The sequence below is a fragment of the Chiloscyllium plagiosum genome, unplaced genomic scaffold (assembly GCF_037043375.1).
Source record: "Chiloscyllium plagiosum isolate Xiang-an unplaced genomic scaffold, Cpla_swu_hap1 HiC_scaffold_29, whole genome shotgun sequence".
Taxonomy (NCBI): domain Eukaryota; kingdom Metazoa; phylum Chordata; class Chondrichthyes; order Orectolobiformes; family Hemiscylliidae; genus Chiloscyllium; species Chiloscyllium plagiosum.
The window spans coordinates 2,307,794-2,332,803 of record NW_028270167.1 but is presented as its reverse complement, the minus strand read 5'-3'; the positions used below and the strand labels follow the sequence as shown (position 1 = coordinate 2,332,803).

Here is a 25,010-nt window from a genome sequence, read left to right as displayed (position 1 = left end):
AAGGCTGCAAATTAATCTGTGGCCAACACCCTACTGGTCAGTCTGTTCTGAATCCTAACTACTTGTTCCTTTTTCTTTTGTAACCTCTGAGTTCTTTTGTCAATCACTTTAAATCTTCACCTTTTCATTGTCAATTTTTTTGTTTTTGCAAATAGTTTGTTTACTGTATCCAAACATTTCATTTAAAATCCCTTTATTAAATCTGCTCTCAGACTTCTGCATTCCTTGAGGGCAACTCCAGCTTCTCTAGTGTGCATACATAACTTCAATTCCTTGAAATCATTCGAGTAAACCACTTTTTAAACCTTATTTCAGAGCAATTATGCTTTTCCGAAAGTGTGCTACACAGAATTGGACAGGATAATCCAGCCTGAGCTGAATGAATTTTTTTTATATATAGTTTGGATAATTTTCTGTCTTTTGTAAATTTTTGTGCTTATAAAGCACAGAATCCCAAATGCCATTTTAAAAAACATTATTTCTGGGATGTGGGTATTGGAAAAGTCACATTTAATGTACACCTATAATTGCCTTTGAGAAGTAGTGTTCCACCACCTTGCAATACTACACTCTTTGTTGTGTAGGTGCACCCCATGTCTGTGAGTTCCATAATTTTTATTCAGCAGCAATGAAGGAGGGGGGAAATATTTCCAAGTCAGGAATTTGTCAATCTTTGGCCAGTGGGTGATATTTTGGGGTAGTGGAATTTCCAGCTGGTGGTTTTCCCCTGTTGCCCAAGTTCTGCTAAACTGTAGAGGATGTTGGTTTTGGGGAGGCATTGACATAGTGGTAAGCACTGTTGATGTAAAACCTCAGCTGGTTCACTGTTGTTCTTTAGGGAAGGAAATCTGCTGTCCTTTCCATCTGGCCTACATGTGACTCCAGACCCACAGAAAAACCCTTAACGATGTTCTAATTTGCTAAACATCGTATTAATTCAGATTAGATTTTGAACTAATGAAACTAGCTGTTATCAGTAGTTGAAAAGCAGAATATGGTGGATGGTAGAAATCTGAGGTAAAAACAGAAAAAGCTGAAAATACTCACCAGATCAGGAACCATCCATGTCGAGAGAAAAAAGTTAGTGTCTTGGCATTGTGGAGCGATGGATTGGGATTTAGGATTATAATTTTGCAACAGCAAATTTTATGAAGATGCAGCACCAAAGATTATTGACATGCATTGACAGTAAACATATCGCATTATCAAATGTAATTTAAGAAAAAGATCACTGTCTAGTTTTTTAAAAAAGATTATCCCCTAACAGTGTCAGTAACAGTGGGAGTTTATATTAAACAAAGACTGGACTTACTTTGTAGAGTAGATATTAATTAGATTGCCTTGTAGTTTGTGTTCTAATCAAGTTGCATTCTTAATAATGTGTTAATTTATGTTTAAGTTATAAATTTTGTGTCCAAGAGCTGTTATTTGTAAAGTATGATGAAGAGCAATTGAACAGTTTTGAGAGTCATTGAATGTTTTAATATTACTGTTGCAAATCCAGTGATACAGAAGCTGATTTGGGGGTTTGGCTTACTACCCTGTGTCATAATTCACTCCTTACAATTTCTTTAGTCAACACCTCTTCCTAAGACCCTTAAACTGCTAACAGCTCACATTTTTAACTTAGATCCTTAAACTCCTTCTACAGCTTTGTTTCTGGAGCTTTTGCCTTTCTGACTTTCAACAAGTCATTTTGCTTTGTGAATGTCAAAACTCTTGGTCAGGGAAGTGAATAAATGAAGACAAATTCTCATTATGGAAAACTTCACTGACATCGTAGCCTTCAGAACATTACGCTGTCAAACTTGCTTCCCAAAATTACAACCAAGCTCCAGGAAATGGGTCAGAGTGATTTAGGAGCCTAAAAACCAACTATAAATGGCAGCTTATCTCTAACTAGGCCACCAATAAGAAGCAGCAGAGCAAGCCAGCTGTTCTAAAGGTGATATTTACAACAAAAGTGTAGAAGATAGTGATGGAAGCTAGAATTGCAAACTGCTTCCAAGTTCAAGCAGGCTACAGTTGGGCAAGATGCTGAGAATGAGGAGGAGCTCAGTGAGGCCATCCTGACCAAAGACGGGGCTATTTTCACACGCCTGTTGATGGCTTGCATGGAATTTCCAGCATTGACAACTCAAAACAACCTGTGCTGAAGTGAATAATGCTATAAGCTGCACAATGGTCCTAATAGATGAGCCAATCATAAGGACGGTGCATTCTTCAGCCATGGAGGTTGATGATCCTGCAGAGTCCAATGAATGTCCTCCTGTTCCCTTAGCTAAAACTGCAAAGACTGTCATGATGATCTGGAATTTTCAACTGTAGCATGAAAACATGTTTGACTGCATTGATAACGAGGACAGTATGGTGGCTTGGTGGTTAGCATTGCTGCCTCACAGCACCAGGAACCCAGGTTCGATTCCATCCTCTGATGATCATGTAGAATTTGTGCATTCACCCCATTTCTGCATAAGTTTCCTCCGGATGCTCCAATTTCCTCCCACAGTCCAAAGATGTACAGGTTACATGGATTGACCATGCTAAATTGCCCTTAGTGTCCAGGGATGTGTTTGTGAGGTGGCTTACAGGGAGAGGAGTAAAGGTGTGGGTTTGGCTGGAATACTCTTTGGAGGGCTCCACATTGTAGGAATTCTATAATGACTGACTGTACTAGACTTGACCAAAAACAACATGCTAAGCAGAGAAAGATTGGAGAGCTTTTCAACAATGAATCCCAACATTTTTCATTATCTTTTATGATGCATAGGTAGCATAAAGTAGGAACCTCCTTTGTTGTTTCAACTCCATTTGACACAAATTTGTTGGTGACCGCTTGCAATTTTAGTGTAATTGGCAAATTGAATGAGGACATGGAGTCCAAAGCTTGTGGGGGTGATGGAGGTAGAGGGGGTGGTGGTGGTATAAGTTTCAGGTGAGAGGGGGAAAGACTTAAGAGACCTAAGGGGCAACTTTTTCAAGCAAAGGTGGTTGCATGTATGGAATGAGCTGCTAGAAGAAGTGGAGGCTGGTACAATTACAGCTTTTAAGAGGCTGGGTATATGAATAGGAAGGGTTTAGAGGGATATGGGCCAAGTGCTGGCAAATGGGACTAGATTTATTTAGGATACCTGGTCGGGATGGATGAGTTGGACCATAGGGTGTGTTTCCATGCTGTACACCTGTGACTCCCATCTCCTTGTAGTTCAGCTGCTGTCAGTTTTTACAAGTACAGTCACACCATCTAGTGGTGGAACTATTAAACTTGAACTGTTGTAGATCTTCTGTTTCGATCAGAATACTGTACTCCATCTGGTCTTGATCCTATTTGATTAGTTCTATTATTAAAAGTTGAGTTTAGAAGCTATATATATTTGAAAACTTTTAAACACTCCTGTAGATAATGATACTAAATCCAAGAATCTTCCTAAAATATTGTCTTGTTTACTTTTGGACTTTGTTTTCACAATTCAGCTGCCAGTTACATAGAAACTTCATTTTGGAAAATAATTTCTAATCTAATAAAAGCAATCAATTCTTATTATGGACTCTCATGACTCCATATCATGCAGAAAATGTCAAATCAGGGATCTGTGAGAGCAAACTCAACACTTAGATTAAAAAACAACCTTGAATTGAAAAACATTCAGTCTTTATTAAAAAAAAATACTACTTGCAGTTTTTTTTTCTGGCTAAAAAAACTAAGAGGGGGCAACCATAGATCCCAACACTCTCCAAGTTTTTTGCACCTTTATAAAGAAAGGAGTACTTTATATACTTTAAAATTTGCTAAGAGATTACAGATTATCATGAAATATATGTCACCTGTAACACTGAGCCTTAGCCCTAAAAACATTAATCATTTGCATCATTCCATAACTCTATTTCTGTTGTATGGATGCTTTGTTTCGATTAAGATCTGCAGTCCGAAATATACAAGGAGATGTTAAGAAGATTACTGAAGTTTTGTCAAACTTGTGGAATTTGTTTTCATTCAGCCTGGTCCTGAAAGCTGGTCTGACCTTTTGCCATAGTCCTTTTAACTTACTGAACGATAACTTGAGAGTTGGCCAATTTTTTTCCCATCATGCAATGTTAAATGTTTCCCACAATACCACAAAAGTTGATTTTGTGTTGACTATCACAAACAAGCAGTATATAAAAGTTAACTTAATTTGTTGTGCTGGCAAACATAAGGCAGTGATAGTGTGACCAAAAGCTTTATTTAAAAACAAGGGGTTTCAAACACTAATCATGTATCTGGAGGGCAGTCGTTGAAATTAACATAACCATTTCGATAAGTAAATGTCCCCATGTGGTGAGATGGCTGGCAATCCAAGGGAATATGTATATACATGGAAAAGGTCAGATTTACTTATTCTGACCCTAATGTATTTTGGGAAAAGAGGGTGTAACTTTTTTAGACCAGCCAGTGAAAATAATTCCTCTGATTCATTTCTGTCAAATAATTTGAATTTATGGATAACTGAGACTAGAGAGAGTAGATGAGGTAAACCAAGTTATAGTGATTTTGCTTGGGGAGCTTACAGCCCAAAATCCTCAATATTAACTTCACCAGCTTCCAAATCCCTCCACCCCCGTATTATTCCATGCTCAGATCCCTGACCTGCCTTAACCTAATCTGTCCATCTTCCCATTCACCTATCCATTCCACCCTTCCCACTGACTAATCACAATAACCTCTGACTTGCATCCACCTATCAACATCCCACCTATCCTTCTCTCAGCCCTCAACCCACCCCACCACCACCCTCTCTTTACTTCTGGGCTCACCTTCCCTGGTGAAGGGTTTCAGCCCGAAACGTTGACTTTCCTGCTCTTCGGATGCTGTCTGACCTGCTGTGTTTTTTCAGCTTCACATCTATTGACTATAGTGATTGGATGACAGCAATATGGTGTTTTAAGAACCCACAGAAGACAAAGGAAAGAGTGAAGATGATGAAATGCCTTGTTTTCACCCTGAGGACATAGACTATCAAATGATGTTTCACTTAATGTTATGCTCCTTAGAGCAGAATATAAATAGACCTAACAGTTCAAAATTACATGTCTGTGAGATTCATTAGTAGCAGCAACCAATTGAATTGTATGCCACCACAATCTGTTCATGGTCTGATATATTCCACGCTCCTCTAGTTTCAACTATTCACACTTCTGGCTGATCTTTTATATCTAACCTCCATAAACTTGAGGTCACACAAACTCTGCTGACTATGTCTTAAATTTCAGAAAGCTGCATTTGTCTTTCTGCTCTGTCCTTGCTGAATTTCATTGACTGCTTGGCAAGCAACGTCCACTTTGCAATTGTTTATTTTTGATGTCTGGAAGTGAATGGCCCTTGTAGAACTAAAGTGTACTTTATTACATGGGTCATAGTTGAATAGGTACAACTTTTTCAAATCCTTACAATGTGGAAGCAAGCCATTCAGCCCATCGAGTCCACACCGACCCTCCAAAGAGTAATCCATCCCCCTATCCCTGCATATCCCATAGCCAATCCACCAAACCTGCACACCTTTGGACTTGATAGCGCTGTTGACAACACCGTCTATTGTTTTGCTGGTGCTTTAGAGCTGACTAATTGGACTGTAATTGGTCGTATTGAATTTCTGCTCCTTTTCATAAATGGGACATTACTAGTCAATTTTTCAGATTGTTTGGTAAATTCCTGTGTTGTAGCTGACAACCTTCTGGCTGTGATGCATTCTGTAGTGTTCTTCACCTGTCATTGTTGTGGTACGTGGCATCTAGCCAGCAATGTGTAATATTGCTCACTTTTCATAGAATCATAGGATCATAGAATCCCTACAGTGCCGAAAGAGATCAATCAGCTCATCGAGTCTGAATCTCCAAAGGGCTTCCTACCCAAACCCAGTGCCATACTCTATTCCTGTAACCTGCATTTAGTACAGCTAATCCATCTAATCTGTACCTCCCTGGACACTATATGAGGCAATTTAGCATGGCCAATCCCACCTAATCTGCACATCTGCATTTTTAAGACATATTAAACTTGTAAATCTTGATTTTATTTTGTAAATCTGTAAGAGTGAGTTGAGTGAGTTTTTTTTATATTTGCCTGACATCTGTCTCTTGATGAAATTTTCTTTAACAAAACAAAACATAGGTTTTAAGTTATCCTAGAGCAGTGTTTTTAGATTTTAGATTTTAAAACTGCTATTTACTGTGCTTGTAGATTAAGGTACAGAGATGGTCTTTAGTAGAGTGATGTGCTCTTCCTGTCAGATGCAGGGGATTAGAGAGAATTTCATTGTTCTTGATGATTAGGTCTGCAGAAAGTATATTTGGTTGCAAATCTTTTAGGACTGTGTGTATAGGTTGAAGTGGCTGTTACAGGCACTGAAACATTTATAGGATGTGAAAGGGGGAGTGATGAATGGAGATTTCATTAAAGTAGATACAGTCAGATAGGTTACCTCTAGGAGAGGTAGGCAGGTGGTGCAGGAATCTCGTATGACTATCCCCATCCCAAACAAGTTTGCTGTTTTGGAAAATGTCGGGGTTGATGGATTCAGAGGAAGGTAGCATTTACAGCCAAGTTTCAGGTACTGAGACTTGCTCTGCTGGAATGAAGGGTATGTCAGGTTCCAAGCGATCGATGACAGGGGGCTCTCTAATCAGGGGCACAGACAGAAGGATGTCTCTTAAGAAACTGCAGAATATTCTTTAAGGGGAGAGTCACCAGTAGGAGGTTGTTGTACATATTGGAACTAACAACATAGGAAGAGAAAGGGACGAGTTCTGAAGAGAGAATATAGGAAGTTAGGCAGGAGCTTAAAAGTAGCTCCTCAAGAGTAGTAAATTAGGATTACTGCCAGTGCCACGTGTTAGTGAAAGTAGGGATAAGAGGATAGAGCAGATGAATGCTTGGTGAGGAGCTGGTGCAGGTGATTCGCACTTTTGGATCATTGGAATCTTTTCTGGGGCGGAATTGACTTGTTTGGACCTGAATTGAAAGGGTACCAGTACCTTGGCGGAGAGATTTGTTAGTGCTACCTGGGGGCATAGGATCCAAAGAGAAGTCTGAAGCTGATACAGTTGAGAAGAGGAGCAAGTCAATTACTCAAGGCAGACAAGTGCAAGGCAGCAAAAAAGATAAGTTTGATAAATTAAACTGCATTTATTTCAAAGCAAAAGGCTTGACAGGTAAGGCAGATGAACTGAGGGATAGTTGAGAATGTGGGACTGGGATATCATAGCTATCACAGAATCGTAGCTCAAGGATGGGCAGGATAGCTTTATGATCCAATGTAGATGCAATAGGAAGGTTAGAGAGGTGGGGCGGGGTGGGGGGGGGTGTGCAAGAGAGGAGGGGTGAGTGGAATTTTGATTAGGGATTACATTATGGCTGTACTTAGGATATAATCTGGGAGTACGTCTAGTGACATCATTTTGGTGGAACTGAGAAATAAGAAAGGCACGATCACCTTGTTGAGATTGTACTACAGACCCCTCAAAGTTAATGGAAAATTGAGAAGCAAATTTGTAAGGAGATCTCTGATATCTGTAAGAAAAATAGGGCTATAATGGTAGGGGATTTTAATTTCCACAAGTAGACTGGGACTGCAATAGTGTTAAGGGCTTGGATAGAGAGGAATTTGTTTAGGGTGTGCAAGAAAATATTCTTATTCAGTATGTGGATGAACCGACTATAGAGGGTACAAAACCTGACCATGTCTTGGGAACTAAGGCAGGGGAAGTGACTGAGGTGTCAGTGGGGGAGCACTTTGGGGCCAGTCATCATAATTCTATTAGCTTTAAAACAGTTATGGAAAAGGATAGACCTGATCTAAAAGTAACAGTTCTAAATTGGAGTAAGGCCAATTTTGATGTTATTAGGCAAAAACTTTCAAAAGTTGATTGAGAGCAGATAAAGGCATGGTTGGGAAGTGAGAGTCCTTCAAAAATGAGATAATGAGAGTTCAGAGACAGCATGTTCTTATGAGTGTGAAGGGCAAAGCTGGTAGGTACAGGGAATGCTGGATGACTAGAGAAATTGAGGTGCTGGTCAAGGAAAGGAGGGGAATGGCAGGTATAGACAGCTGGGATTGAGCGAATTCCTTTGTAGTAGGGCAGTAGGAGTATACTTGAGGGAAATCAGGAGGGCAAAAAGGAGACAAGAGATAGCTTTTGCAAAGAGAGTGAAGGAGAATCCAAAGAGACTGTACAAATACATTAAGGGCAAAAGGGTAACAAGTGAGAGAATAGGACCTCTTAAAGATCAAAATGGCTGTCTGTGTAACTGCAGGAGATCCGTGAGATACTAAATCAGTATTTAGTGTCAGTGTTTATTGTAGAAGAGGATGTAGAGGCTAGAGAACTTGGTGAAATGAATAGTGATATCTTGAAAAGTGTCCATATTTGCATACAAAAATTGCTGGACATCTCAAAGTGCATGAAAATGGATAAATCCCTGGGATCTGATCAGATGTATCCCTGAACTTTGTGGGAAGCTAGGGATGTGATTACTGGGCTCCTTGCTGAGATATTTGTATAATTTGGTGATATTGAGTTCAGGAGTTGGGAGGTCATGTTGCAGTTGTACAGGACATTGGTTAGGCCACTGTTGGAATATTGTGTGCAATTCTGATCTCCTTCCTATCAGAAGGATATTGTGAAACTTGAAAGGGTTCAGAAAAGATTTACAAGGATGTTGCCAGGGTTGGAGGATTTGAGCTATTGGGAGAGGTTGAATAAGCTGGGGCTGTTTTCTCTGGAGTGTCGGAGGCTGAGGGGCATGGATAGGATAAATAGACAAAGTCTTTTCCCTGTGGTGGGAAAGTGCAGAACTAGAGGACATTGGTTTAGGGTGAGAAGGAAAAAATATAAAAGAGACCTAAGGGCCAGCTTTTTCACGCGGAGGGTGGTACGTTTATGGAATGAGCTGCCAGAGGAAGTGGTGGAGGCTGGTACAATTGCAATATTTAAAAGGCACTTGGATGGGTATATGAATAGGAAGGGTTTGGAGGGATATGGTCCAGGTGCTGACAGGGACTAGATTGGGTTGGGATATCTGGTTGGCAACCACAAGTTGAACTGAAGGGTCTGTTTCTGTGCTGTACATCTCTATGACTCTGAGGTGAGGTGCTGGAAGACTGGTCAGTGGCTAATGTACTGCTGTTATTTTAAGAAAGGTGGTAAGGAAAAGCCAGGGAGCTATAGATCAATGAGTCAGTGGTGGGTAAGTTAGAGAGGATTCTGAGGGGCAGGATTACATGTATTTGGAAAGACAAGGACTGATTAGGGATAGTCCACATGGCTTTATGCGTGGTAAATTGTGTCTCATTAACTTGATTGCTTTTAAAGAAGTGACAAAGAAAATTGATGAAGGCAGAGCGGTGGACATTATTTATGTTGACATCAGTAAGGTGTTAGACAAGGTTCCGCATGGTAAGCTGATTAGTATGGGTAGAATCCAGGGGACCTAGCCATTTAGATACAAATTGACTTGAAGATATGAGACAAAGGGTTGTTTTTCAGACTGGAGTCTGAATCACAAGGATCAGTATGTGTCCCCACTGCTTTTTGTCATTTATATAAATTAATTTGTAAGTGAATTTAGGAGGAATAGTTCATAAGTTTGCAGAGGCAAAAATTGGTGGTGTAGTGGACAGTGAAGAAGGTTATCTCAGTACAATGGGACCTTGATCCGATGGGCCAAGGAGTGGCAGATGGAGTTTAGATAAATGTGAGGTGTTTCGTTTTGATGAGGCAAATCAAGGCAGGAGTTATAGTGTTAATGGTAGAGTCCTGGGGAGTGGGCCTAACAAAGAGACCTTGCTGTGCAGATTCATAGTTCCTTGAAGGTGGAGTCACAGACAGGATATGAAAGAAAGCACTGTATGGTACACGAACCTTTGGTTAGAGCATTGAGTATAGGAGTTGGGATATCATTTTACGGCTGTATAGGACATTAATTAGGCCACTTGTGGAATTCTGTGTTGAATTCCCTGCTATAGGAAGGATGTTGTACCACTTGAAAAGGTGCAAAAAGAATTGCAAAGATGTTGCTGAGTTGGAGGGTTTGAGCTATAGGGAGAGGCTGAATAGGATGGAGCTATTTTCCCTGGCGCATCAGAGGCTGAGGGTTGACCTCATAGAGGTTTATAAAATAATGAGGGATAGGGTTAGTAGCCAGGGCAGGAAGCCTAAAACTAGAGGGTAAAGATTTAAGGTGAGAGGGGAAAGGTTTAAAAGGGACCAGAGAAGCAACTTTTTCATGTAGAGAGTAGTGTGTGTGTATGGAATGAGCTGCCAGAGGAAGTGGTGGCGGCTTGTACAATTACAGCATTTAAGACATTTGAATGGATACATGAATAGGAAGGTTTAGAGGGATATGGGCCAAATATTGACAAATGGATTAATTTAGAATATCTGGTTGGCATGAATGAGTTGGACTGAAGGGTCAGTTTCCAAGCTGTAGCTTCCAAACAGATACAGAATGTGCAAACTTCACACAGACAGTGACCCAAAGCTGGTATCGAATCTGTGTCCCTGGCACTGTAAAGACAGCATTAATTTATCAAACCAATTATGGCCTTGTAAATCTTCTCCAAAAAAATTAATGAAGTGTTAAGTGAAATTAACATTTGTGCCACCCAGCGGGACCTATGTACCAAATAGAGTGCTCATTTGACTCAAGACCTCTTCACAGTCTTCTTCAGACATGGATGCAAGAACCCAACAGCTGAGGAAAGGTGAGAATTGCTGCCCTTTACCTTGTGACAACATTTGACGATGTATAGCAGCAAGAAGACTTGCCAAATCTGTTGTCAGTGAGGCCATAGAGAAAATGCCATAGTGATTAAAGATGTATGTGAAGTGAAGGAACATGATTACGATGGTTGAAATCACTGCAAAAGGTCCTTGGCTCAGCAAACTTCTGCAGCCATAATGTGTGTTTTCTTGCAGTTCCATATTGATTAACTTCTCAGATAATTAGACAACCATTACTGAGCTTAATTAAAGATTAAAATCCACATGTACTATTTGGGCTGAGCTAACTTGTTTCTGTTTGTAAAGTTTTGATGTCTTCAAAGTTTTGATGTACTCTGTGGCTGGGACATATGAACTATCATAGACCAAGTGTTGAACCAATGACCTTGCATGCTTGTGAACTTGAGTAACTAAGTAAACTTGTTGGCAAACTAGGGAAGGGAAAAATTTGTGTTTATAAGGAGATTCTTCTGTTTGAATTGGTTCAGATTAGGACTAGTAAAGTGTCAATACTCTAAATGTAGGAAATGGTTCAATGTCTGAACATTGGCGGCATCAGGATTTTTTAAGAATTCTTAAGAATCTGAAAGCAGTCATTGAAAAATTGTGTTCTTGGAAAATGATGTTCAGCAATGCTGAAAATTAATGATTCAATTCATAAGATGGGATTCAAGTTTCTTGATGACACAATACATTTGACAATGGGGTGTTCACAAGTGTACTGCACAGCATTGGCAACGCTGTCATTCCAGTCTCTGTTACTTCTACTTAGGATAGTTTCAACAGCGAGAAAATCATATTTCTGTCCATTTAAGATAAATTGTAAATTTTAAGAATGCTTGAAACATGCAGCATTCTTGTTGTAAGTATCTAGATTATTTGGGCTTGCATGTGTTAAAATCAGCTAATAGTGCGAGGCAATGATAAGCATTTTAAAAGTTCTGGTACTTGTGGCAAACTTCAAGAAGATAGCCAAGACTGTAGATGACTAGCAATATGCAGTTCCAATCTCCTTGGCCCACCTATCATCCAAGTGAAAGCCCTAAGTGTTATATTGGAAATATTGTTAATTGCACATCAATTCTTTAATTTGAATTTTCTGCAATTTTAATTATAATTATACATGAAATACCTTTGCAGTTCACTTACATTGCTATGTTAAAACAAAAATGGATTCAAGAGAACAGGTAGTATCACGGATATGAATGAATCATGAACTGTAATTTAGTGATAAACTGTAATTTGGGAATATGATAAACACATTTTTTAAAGAAAACTGTGGAGTTAAACGTTATTTAATTCTATTTGGGTCAATTTTTCTTTTGCCAGCACTTCTGACTCTAGCCATGAGTTGTGTAATTGCATTCATTATATTCTGTTAAAGGATTTATTAATATTGAAAACCACCAAGTTATAAAACGATTGAAATAAAATGACCTTTGTCCCATTTGTAGATTGTTGATTTTAAATTGCAGTCTTATTTCAGTCATCTTCGCATACTACTTTTTCTGTCATGTGCAAGTAACATTTGTAAGATTTTACTATTATTTAATGGTTTTTCACCTTTTACTTAAATAATTAATTTCTGATTGCTTCCATGTCCTTTGTCCTGCATCTTTGTAGCAGTTGGTTGACAGTCTCCCTATAATACAATGGTTTTGTGTTCAATTGAAGGCTACTGTCAGTTAGTCTGTTTCAGTATTACTGTCTGGGAAGCTCCAGAGCAATTAATGAAAGACGTTGTGTTTGAAGAAAATATTCCCAGTGTTGAACCCATTGCACAGTAGCAGCTGTTCCTTCAGCAAGAATGGCTCTATGCATCAGTAGTAAACCAAAGATGTATTGCATGATATATTAATATCTATTGGACCATCACATTGTCCGAGGCAAGATCTGCCTGAAGCTGAAGACAGTAGTCATAAATGAGCAAATGTTTGCAAAGGGCAAGGGCAAGGACTAGTCATCCTGTTTCTAGTTGGCCCTTTCTGACAGTTAAAATTTCTTATGAAAATAGGCAACTTCAAAGAACAGTCTTTTGAAATTTTCAGAAGAGTGCAAAAGTTGCCATTGGGTAGAGGATTGGAACCACCATAGAATGCTGAATCTCAAACCGAAGTTGTTTGAAAAACTGAGCAGGTGTGCAGTATCTTTGGAGAGAAAGAGCTGAAAATGTGTTGCTGGAAAAGCACAGCAGGTCAGGCAGCATCCAAGGAACAGGAGAATCAACGTTTCTTCTCTTTGGAGAGAAAACAGAGTTAACGATTTGGGTGCAGTGACACTTCTTCAAAATATCTCTCCACAGTGCTGGATGACTTGCTGACATTTTCCAGTAATTTCGGTTTGTGCATTGGATTTCCAGCATCTGCATTTCTTTGTTTATTTTTGGTTTGCTATAGAACGATGCATCACCAACCCAACATGAAAGTTGATTGATGAAGAGAAAGCTAGCAAAGAGCAAGAAAGACTAGGGGAGGAACTTTGAATGAAGACCATGAAAAGTACAGAAGTGTGAACAAAGCTTTGAAGGAGAGCTGCAGGAGAGATAAACAATGATGGATTGAGTTAAAAGGCATGGAGGCATGAGACAGCAAATTGGAACAGCTGCACAGAATTGCTGGTGCCAAAAGCAATACCAATGTAGCAGTCCAGGATAAGGATGGCAGGATTTAATTTTCGGGTAAAGCGGATAGAACATTTCTGGGACATTGTCAATGAGCCCAAAATCAATTCTCCATTTGAGTTCGATGGCAGAATCATACTTTAGCAGCTGGAACTCACTTGGGAGAAGTTGGCAGGTTAGAGTTCCAAAGACCAATCAAGAGCCTGAAGAGCAGTGCGGCACCTGGGATTGATGAGATTCCAGCAGGGAAGTAGATACTTGGTAAAAGCACTGTTACTGCAGAGATCATGGAATTGATTAGCAACATCTGGACTGCAGGAAGACATTTTGGATGACTGGAGGCAAGCTATGATCCTCAACCTGTGAAAGAAAGGGACATTCCACAACTATTACAACTGGAGAGGTATAGTGCTGCTGTTGTACATGGCAAGGTGTTTAAAGGTGTTCAGCATGATACTGCTCAAATGATTTGGTAGTAACGTAAAACCAGGTTATAGTCAAACAGGTTTATTTGAAATTGCAAGCGTTCAGAGCACTGCTGCTTTGTCAGGTGAAGTTTGTGATTTCAAAATAAACTTGTTGCACTATAACCTGAATTTGACTTCTGAATTTGTCCTGCCCAGTCCAGCAATGGCACCTCCATACCTCAACGTAAAAATAGACAGTTCCCTTTTGTGAAGAACAGTCATGTTTCTGGATTGGAGGTCATACTGCAAGTAGATCCTTGCAACCAGGGACATTAGAGAGCTCAGCCTGGAAAATCAGTCTTCAACTTCATTGATCTCCGGAAGGCTTTTGATACATTAGTCAGCAATCATTGTAGTATATCACAAGATGGTATGGCATCACTCAGTATATGCTAACATCTTCAAAGCCTTATAGTGCATCTTTAGTGCTGCATCAACACTAGACCTAGGACCCATAGGCACAGCCTTAGAATTAGAGGGGGTCAATTTAGAATGGAAATGAGGAGGCATTTCTTTAGCCAGAGTGTGGTGGGCCTGTGGAATTCATTGCCACAGAGTACATTGGAGGCCGGGACATTAAATATCTTCAAGGCAAAGATTGATAAACTCTTGATCTCGTAAGGAATTAAAGGCTACAGGAAACTGCGGGTAAGTGGAGTTGAAATGCCCATCAACCATGATTGAATGGCGGAGTGGACTTGATGGGCCAAATGGCCTTCCTTCCACTCCTATGTTTTATGGTCTTCTGATCTTATGGACTAGACTTCTTGCAGATCATCACAGAAGTGCATCAAGGTTGCATACTCTTTCATTCCTTTTCCTCTTGGTTGTTGATTTTGTAATGGGGAACGTAATTATGGATGCAGACGATAGTATCCACAATATTTGTAGCGAGCTGAGGAACTGTGCATGCTCCAAGACACTGCAACCAGTCTTGAACTCATTGGCAACAAGATTGGTTTGTGTGTTAGCCATGATAAAAACAAAAGCACTGACAATAAGGCCCTCTTATCACTTGTAGGCAATCAAACAATACGGATGTCAACCACTTCACTATCTTAAAAGTAACTTCTCCAGGGAGGATGATGCAGCAATCAATGTGCACACAAGAATGAACTAAGCAAAATCGGCCTTCCAGTAGTTCCACGTAATCTGAGCATCCAATGCTATCAACATGGCTGTGAATCTGTGACTCTACATGTTCATATTAGGATGAACTGCAACTTATATCAGTGAGACATGGAAGAGAACAGCAAAAATGTTGTGCAAATTGGTAATCTTTCTACAGGCTGCCTGTGTAAAATCCTGAAATCACATGGAGAGACAGTATTGCCAAGCAGGAGCTGCTACAGAAAGGCACCTGTGAGCTAACTGAGATTGGCCAGATACAAGTTTGCCTTTCTGGATGATATCCCATCAGAGTGACAGTAGACTGAACACCACCAAATAGAAAAAGAAGACTGGGCCATCCAAAAAGATTTGATTAAGTATTTTTAGGGAGGAACTTTAAAACATGATGTGACCTGGGCGGAAGCACAAGAGATTGCAATGGACCAATCCTAGTGGTGGAATCTTGTCGCCTCTAGTTCCTCTCGTCCGGTCTAGGGCTAAATCTCACTAAGTCTAAGACTACTTTTCATTCTGGGAATTGCCAGTCCAATCTGTAATTTTTCCCTGTTTATCCTGAACTCCTCTCATCTTATTGGCAATGCTTAAAACTTGGCAGATTGTTTTTCTTTCAGTTTCGGTCAGTGATGTGGTGAGTTGAACCTACTTTCATAACCTATGTGCACCAAACACTGTGCCAATGGTAATAAAAACAAAACTTGCCAGAAAAACTCAGCAGGTCTGGCAGCATCTGTGGAGAGAAACCAGAGTTAGCGTTTCGGGTCTGAAGAAGAGTCACTGGACCTGAAACAGTAACTCTGGTTTCTCACCACAGATGTTGCCAGGCCTGCAGATTTTTCCAGCAATTTCTGTTTTTGTTTATTTATAGCATTCATAGTTCTCTTGGTTTTCAATCAATTAGTGGTAACAGTTGCTTTAAGTGGGCAGGAAAATGAGAGAACATCAGTTATCACATCATAATACAAAACTGACTGCAAGAAATCACTAGCAGTTTTACCGGGACTTCTGATTATTATTATTAAATTTTAGCTTTTTTAAGTACACATTTGTTGAATTTACTGATGTATTTCTGTTGGAGAAAAATAAGAGTAAGGGTTAATAGCAGGAAGAGGAAATATGGACTAATTTTAGCACCGGTCCTGGGAAGTATGGGAACAATTGCTTTCAGCTTGATGATTGATCTCAAGAATACACTTAATTTCTTAATAAACCAATCTCACTCTGACCTAAGAACTTAGTTGGGTGAGGCTGGACAACATTAATCATGCGTTTCCTATCCACATATTTCAACAGAAAGAGGAAGAGTTTGTTCAGCTGTAACATAACTATTGAGAAAAGATTTCACTGTCAATATCTTACAACATAACTGGCTATTGCAGAGGATATTTGGGCGCTGTTTAAACTCTGAATTAAAACATTGTTATTCACGCTGTGAAACAGAAATATTGAAGAGGTTTGGTGATGAGAGACTATTTGACACATTGCACTTCATGATTGAGACATGCGTTTGAATGTAACCACTATCAATATGCAGATTCTTGACAGGTGAAAGTTGAAACATGAGAATATTCTCTCTACTGATAAATGATGTAAAATGCAACATTAGTAAATTGTTAACGAAGCATTTGTTTTGAATGTTGGTAACATTCAAAATAAAATCTTTCCCTGTCTAAGCTAGCTGTTCTCCATGAAATTAGTTTTGACAGTCTCATGGGTTGGTATAAATTGCCAATCTTTAATTAAGAGCAGGATGCGTGGGAAATGGAAGATACAAAATGAAGACAGTCGTCAAGGATCATATCACATGAGTGGGTTGACCTGATGAGTAATTGAGAGTTATAACTGCCATTTGTGAGATTAAAATGGTTCCTGAAAAGTCGCCTAAAACATATGAAAAGTTAGTTCCTATGATATCAGTTAAATCTTAAAAATGTAAGTACTTCTTTAGTCTTACTACTCCTCCCCAACCATTTTATTTTATTTTTGCTGAGTACTTATTTTCATAAAGTACCTGAACAAGATCAGATACACTGCAGTATTAAATTGGTCATGGGATTGAATCTCTGGTGTGATTCTTTTTGTCACTCTAGTTGAGGAGTAGCAATTCTGTCATTGTTCATCATGTGAGGCATAAACATTGCTTTACAATTTACAGTCTGACTAGTTTCTTCAAGGACTGCAGATCTTGTGGATATATGAAGTTGAATTTTCTGATTGGTATTGATGTAGCAGACAGTTATATTTTAGTTGCAACAAATAAGCTGTACTTATTGTACCATATTTTTCTGTTCCATAGCCATGGTCATCATTGCTCAGGAACTGGAACTCATTAGCTGTTACTCATCCGGGATACATGGCCTTCTTAACCTATGATGAGGTAAAAGCAAGACTCCAGAAATTCATCCACAAACCTGGGAGGTAAGGAAATTAAGAGCTGCAATGTCACTATGGGGATGTGTTGAATAGAAAGAAGGCATCAGAGATTTTTGCATCATGACTTAATAAACAAATCATTTTTTCTTTGGCAAATTTCTGGTTTCTGTAATTGAATGGGAGATCTTGTAAATGAGGAGGAAAGAAAAATATTTCCTTAAATCTACTTTGAGTGATGGGGTGGAATTATTTGATGTGGGATGGATTGTAGGATCCTGCATGGTGAATTTTTCATCTTGGCTATTGTTAATTGAAAACATTCAAAAATACCAGAAGGAGAACATTCAACTCATGATGTCAGATAGCTGTAATTGAATCTCCCTCCACATCACTCTTGGTGCTTTCAAGATCCTTCCTACACTTATAAAATGCTTCACTTCGCAATTTCTTTTTGCCAGTCACTTTAAATCAGTGTCCTACGCTTCCTGACCATTCTGCCAAAGGGAATGTTTTCTCCCCATCTATTCTTTCTAGACTCCTCGGTATTTTGACATGGTTTGCTTAACTCATCTCAGCTTTTTCTCCTTCAAGAACATCAACCCTATCCATGGAATTGAAATCTCTGTTTTGGAACAACTCTCATTAACCTTGACTGCACTTTTTTGAAAGGCTTCACATCCTTCTTAAAATGTGTCTAGAATTAATCACAATGTTCCAAGTGAGACAATTACTGTTTCAAAAAGGTTCACCATAACTTGGTTGCCTTTGTACCAGGTACTTGTACATAAAAATCTTAATATGTCAACCGTCTTCTCAATCGGCCCTGCTATCTTCAATAATTTGTACAAATTCGCCCAGGTTTTTCTGTTCCTTTGCACCTTTTAGAGTTGTACTCTGTGTATTTTATACTTTGCTCTGGTTTCTTCCCATTGTCCAGAGATGTGTGGGTTACATGGATTAGCCATGCTGAAATTGCCTGTAGTGTTCAGGGATGTGCAGCTAGGTGGGTTAGCCATGGTAAACGTGGAATTGTGGGATATGGTTAGGGTGTGGGTCTGGGTGGAATGTTCTTCAGAGGATTGGTATAGACTCGATGGGCCAAATGGCCTCCTGAACTATAGGGGTTCTAGATTCAATGATTATACAGCCTTTCTTTATACTTCTCACCAAAATGTATTATTTTGCAAATCTCTACAATAAAGTTACTCTGTTATGTTTCTGCGAATTCCACCAGCCATTAGATTTCTTCTTGAAGTTTATCACTATTGTCTTAATGGTTATGATTTGGAGGTGCCGGTGTTGGACTGGGGTGGCCAAAGTTTAAAAAAATCTATAGTCCAATAGGTTTATTTGGTATTCCCAAGTTTAGATCACATTAAAATCTTTCAAGAAAAGCAGTGGTCCTGTGCTGATCGCAGGGAAGATCACTAGACATATTGTCTTGCATTCCAAATAAAACATCTATGCACTTTTACTGTTTCTTGGCACTCAGCCAACCTTGTGTTCATGCCATGATTTTCCCTATTATTCTCGTGACTTCAAATCTATATGGTGTGACACTTTATGAAATGCCTTCTGCAAGTTCATATATACCACATCAAGCACATAACCCTCATCAATCCTCTCTGTTACGTCCACAAAATCTCATCAGTTAGTTAAACATTATTTCCTTGAGGCATTTCCATATTGACTTTTCTTTAAAAATTGGCAGTTGGCCAAGCGGCTGTTAATTTTTTCCTGGCTTATTGTTTCTAAAAGCTTTCCCACAACTGAGCTTAAACTGATTGACCTTGCTCGATCACCAGCAGAACAAATGCGACCATCAAAATGTGCTGTAGCAATTCACCAAGACCTTTGCAAATCTGAAGGACAAAGGTTACAGGCCCATGATGAAACCATCAAACTCCTCTCCAAGTTACACGTCAATCCTGATTTGGAAATATATTGCTGTACCTTCGTCACTGAGGGATCAAAATCTTGGAACTCCCTATGAAACGGCAATGTGAGATTATTTTCACCAAGCAGTCTGTAGCAGTTTACGAAGGTTTCAACACCACGTTTCAATGCATTTCGGCTTGGACAATAAACCTCATCTTTCCAGGATATCCTGTGAATATTAAAAAACTTTAGTCAAATGTGATTTTTCTGCATCTAATGTGAATTACCTAATAAATAGATTACTCAATAATTGATTGCATGAAACACTTGGCCATTTAGATTTTAAAGAGCCCTGATGCTGTTTTAATAATGGATGCTGGAATTCTAATAACATTAGGAATGGAAAGTAATAACATTATTATTTGCATTTGCTAGAATTGATTATGGTGGACACAGTCAATGTATTTGTTACTTTTAGTGACTATCCCAGTAAATCCATTGCAGAGGTCAGAAAAATTCCCAAAGGTGAGGGAAGAGGAAGCAAATCTTTTGAACAATTGTGTGAAAAGTTGACATTTAGTTTATTACTTATACTTATCCCATATAAGCCAAATAAACTTTAGAAAGGCCTTCACAGAGGGGTATATATCACCTATCAGCTTATCTTTTGGTCAGAAATGGGTAATTCTTGCTTGCTCAACATCTTCGTTGTGAAGCAGTTGTTGTATAAAACCAGGATCATTCCAAAACATCCCAATTGCTACTTCTATCCAGACAATGAAACAGTAGCAACGTTAAGTTAATGATTAATGTCAGTTTTGTTTCATTCACTAGCGAGACTATCAGGCAGTGATGTTTTGGTTATGGAGTAATGCTTTTGTTGGTGTGTTGCTTCTGTTCTTTTATTGCAGTGCCTTATTTTGCGATGGAGATGTGCTGATAGTGAATTCATCTTGTAGGAAATCCTTCACACATTTTACTGAATTAAAATGTTTATTTTTGCTATTACTTTGGGAAAGGTTTTTTCAAGAGGTTGATGCATGATAGGCTAAATTCCCCACAGGCAGCAATTACAGAACTAAACTGGTACAAATCTATATGAGAGTAGTTTATGCTTTATTTCATTCTTTTAAGATGTGCTAGTGCAATGCAAGGGTTGGTACTAATCTGCAGATACCCTCAAAGAACCTATCCTGTCCACAATCCCAAATATTTCATGGCAATAAAATGATCACGACTCAGTAGATCACCATGTATAGATGTACCATCAGCAAGATGCTCTGTCGTGGCTTCAATTAGAAGAGATACAACTACCTGAAAGTTTCTCTCCAAGGTGCACACTATCCTAACTTGATCTACCATTCTTTCCCTGTCCCTGGAAACTCCGTTCCCAGTAGAGTGAACTGTAGAGTTTCAAGAGTTTCATCACCACCTCAAAATTAATTATGAATAGGCAATAGATATTGGTTACAGGGACACAAACACCTCAGGAATGAATTAAAAGAAAAAATAGTGAACTTTCAAATCTAACCTACCAAAACATCTGTAGTTGTGTTATAATTCATCAAATGTAACTTCAATTCTTTTGTTTTCAGCTACATATTCCGATTGAGCTGTACCAGGCTTGGCCAGTGGGCAATTGGCTATGTCACAGCAGATGGCAACATTCTTCAAACAATCCCCCATAACAAACCCCTCTTTCAGGCTCTGATTGATGGATTCCGTGAAGGATTGTGAGTTCACAAGTGTTCCTTCATGCTGTAATGTTACAGATATAATACTCTAATATAACGTTAACTTTGCTTTCAATTGTTTTAAAAGTTCTCCTTAAAATGTTGAAACTGTTTAAATATCTCTTGACTTAGGAATTATGGTTTTTGTGTTTGACTGTTCATTATGATGTTGTGAAAAGCAATCAAATGTGGCCACTTTCAACTTTTGTTAAATGAAATTTGAATATTGTGACTAATTACTGGAAAGAACCTGAAATATGATCTTGTATTTGTTTACATGGTTTAAAAACAAACTGTTGGAGAAATTCAGCAGGTCTGATAGCATTTTATGGAGATGGAAGCAGCGTTAACATTTCAACTTCAGTTTGACTCTTCAGAACTGAAAGAGGCTGGAATATGATATTTTATGCACTGTTGCTGGGGAGGAAGAGTGAGTGGAACAGATTGTGAGGGTACCCAGAGCAAAAGATAAAGGGATCTTCCAGTTGCTTGCTATTTTAATTGACCACCTTGGTCTATGCTAACATTTCCTCCTGGGCCTGCTGCAGTATTCCAATGAAGCTCAATACACACTGGAGGGCCAGCACCTCATTTCCTATTAGGCTGAATGGCTTACTCCTGTTTTTATATCTCAGAACTCCAAACCATGGTCTCTGCCTTCCATTATTCTTGCATTCCTTCACTGCCCGTCTAGCCATGTCTTTTTTTTTAAGATTCCCTGCAGTATGCAAATAGGCCATTTGGCCCCACAAGTCCACACTGACCCTCTGAAGAGTAACCCACCCAGACCCATTTCTTTACATTTACCCCCTGACTAATGCACCTAACATTATGGGCAATTTAGCATGGCCAATTCACCTGGCCTGCACATCTTTTGTATTGTGGGAGGAAACTGGAGCACCCAGTGGAAACCCAAGCAGACACAGGGAGAATGTGCAAACTCCACTCAAACAGTCGCCTGAGGCTGGAATCGAACCTGGGTCCCTGGTGCTGTGAGGCAGCAGTTCTAGCCACTGAGCCACCGTACCGCCCTCATTTTGTCTTAGCAGAGCTAACCCATTTTCTTCTTTCAAACCTATCATTTGTATCATTTACCCATTTTACATCTCTCTCTCTCTCTCTCTCTCTCTCACACACACACACACACACACACACACACACACACACGCACACGCACGCGTGCGCGCACACACTCTTTCACACTCTCACTCACTTTCTCTCTCTCACACACACACACTCTCACACTCTGTCTCATGCTTGGACTCTCGTACCCGTTCGCGCGCTCTCGCTCGCTCGCTCTCTTTCTTTCTCTCTCTTGCATTTGTTCACACACTCTTTCACACTCTCTCACACACGCTCTCTCTTGCTCTCGTTCGTTCGCTCACTCTCGCTCTCTCACCCTCATTCTGGCACTCTCGCATACCGCCTGTGTTTCTACACCCTCCGGCTTGCACTCTTTCTCTCTCTGTTACACTCTGCTTTCTCTCTCGCAGCAGGATCTTGGTCTGAGAAATTGGTCTGAGAAATGACAAATGGAGTTTCATATAGATAAGTGTGAGGTATTGCATTTTGGAAAGTTAATTCAAGGTAGGAATTTCATGGTGAATGATAGTTCCTTAAGCACTGTAGAACATAGAACAATACAGCACAGAACAGGCCCTTCGGCCCACGATGTTGTGCCGAACATTTGTCCACTGTAGTGGAACAGAGGGAACTTGGAGTTCAGGTTCACAGTTCTTTCAAAGTGGAGTCACAGGTAGACAAGGCAGTGAAGAAGGCTTTTGGCACACTGACCTTCATCATTCAGGGCATTGAGTGTAGAAGTTGGGAAGTTATTTTGCAGTAACCCAGGATGTTCATGAGGCTGCACTGGGAGTATTGTGTTCAGTTTTGGTCACCTTGTTGTAGGAATGGTTATGAAGGTGAAGGCATGTAGTGTACTTTTAAGCGAGAGTGAACTTGCAGGCCCCTGTCATGTAACTGACTAGTAGTCTCAGAATGTATTAGAAAATTGAAAATATATAACATTTGGCTCTGAAACAAATACCTGAGTTTTGGTTGCTGTTTTGACAATCATTTGAATTGAGCCATTCAGTTTAAATTATCCCTTTGGATACTAAAAAACAATTTATTTTAAATGTATTGCTTTGCCAACATTGAACCAATTAGGCAATCCGATGTTGGGGGTATAAAGAAACAGACATTTTGACAGTTAGGGAGTGAGAGTAACTGCCAGCAAGCACTTTCTATTCCATATTAAACAACTTTGCAGCAAAAGACCGAAAACAATCCAGAGAGATCTTGAGCCAGAAGGAGACAGACACCGACAACAGCTGCCACGTGGTCTTGAAATTAAGTTGATGTAACTTTAATGCGGGCTTTTATTGGAACAGTATATTGTTGTAGAGTTGAAGGCAGATAATAAACATTTAAAAGAAAGGAAGCTTACAGTTGTAAATAGTTGTTGTTTAATGTTCATTTTTAGAGTTAAAGAATAAATTGATACTTTTTCTTTAAATAGTGAAAGTTGGGAGTTCTCTGCCATTCAAGCTTTAACAGATTACAGTGTATGGTGAGCTTTTCTGTATGTTTGGTTTAAATAGCAGAAGAGTTCACTGCCGTGTCATTACATAAGGATGTTATTAACTGGAAAGAGTGCAGAAGAAATTTCCAACAATGTTGCCTGTACTCAATGGTCAGAGTTATAGAGAGAGGTTAGACAAGCTAGGACTTTTTTCTTTACAGTATAGGATACTGAGAGGGTGACCTTATAGAGATGTACAGGATCATGAGAGCCATGGATAGAGTGAATGCAGTCAGTCCTTTTTCCAGGGTAGGGGAATCAAGGAATAGGGGGCATCAGTTTCAGCTTAGAGGAAAAAGGGTTACTGTCTCGCTCTCCTTCTCCCTCGCTCTCCTCCCTCGCTCTCCTTCTCCCTCGCTCTCCTTCTCCCTCGCTCTCCTTCTCCCTCGCTCTCCTTCTCCCTCGCTCTCCTTCTCCCTCGCTCTCCTTCTCCCTCGCTCTCCTTCTCCCTCGCTCTCCTTCTCCCTCGCTCTCCTTCTCCCTCGCTCTCCTTCTCCCTCGCTCTCCTTCTCCCTCGCTCTCCTTCTCCCTCGCTCTCCTTCTCCCTCGCTCTCCTTCTCCCTCGCTCTCCTTCTCCCTCGCTTTCCTTCTCCCTCGCTCTCCTTCTCCCTCGCTCTCCTGACCATTAGCACTACTTTTGGTTTTTGAATTAGACACCTCAGGATTTGTTCTGTTTGCTCCTCCTCTCCCTCTGTCCACACCATTTTAAAAAAATACATCACTTTCCACTCCATTTCAATTCTGAAGAAGTCATATCAGACTTGAAACGTTAACAGTTTCTCTGTGCACAGATGCTGATGGACCTGCTAAGTTTCTCTGGGATTATTTTTATTTCAGATTTTCAGCATCTGATTTATTTTTAAATGTTGATCTTTTTTGTGGTTTGCTCACAGTTTCTATTTCAATCCATTGAAATCTGAAAAAAACAGATAATTGGATGCTCCCATGTTGAGCATATTTTGTTTTTATTCTTCCATTTTACATTTCAAGGTTTGGGTATTCTTGGCTAACTCTTCGGCCTGCAGGAATGGAAATCCCAGATTCATTTGTGGCCACATGAAACTTGTAATACTGGGCTAGCAATTAAAGGACCCAGCTTAAACAAATGCAATAAGTGAATAAATATTAGTATACACTGTATTGTCTGAATTCATGAAGTAATGAAGAGAAATGCCACCCTATTTTATTATCTTATTTAATTAGTCAATACACCTCAACACTTCTTAGCCTATTCCATATCATTGAACTGACAGTATTGGTTTCAGTTGCAAATTATCTGCAAATTGGGCTTTTGTGCAGTTTCTTCAGTTCTGAAAGAAGTGGTTTTGAAAAATTGCTATGTGGCAAATCATCTAAAAATAATATAATTTGGAACCCAATCTCCATCCCTTTTACTTAAACTGTCAAAAGACAGCAACTTAATGGAAAACCAAACTCTATATTAATGGACAAAAATTCATCATATATAA

At 39.5% G+C, this 25,010-nt stretch overlaps 1 protein-coding gene across 3 annotated transcripts in view; it reads left to right on the top strand.

Annotated features, from left to right (window-relative positions):
• Positions 1 to 25,010, top strand: part of cbl (Cbl proto-oncogene) — a 228,733-nt gene that overhangs the window by 154,013 nt on the left and 49,710 nt on the right. For all 3 annotated transcript variants that reach the window (XM_043677729.2, XM_043677728.2, XM_043677727.2), the window contains exons 5-6: positions 17,270 to 17,391; positions 20,820 to 20,957. In XM_043677729.2, coding sequence (XP_043533664.1) covers positions 17,270 to 17,391; positions 20,820 to 20,957 — 260 coding nt within the window. The remainder of the gene's footprint in view (positions 1 to 17,269; positions 17,392 to 20,819; positions 20,958 to 25,010) is intronic.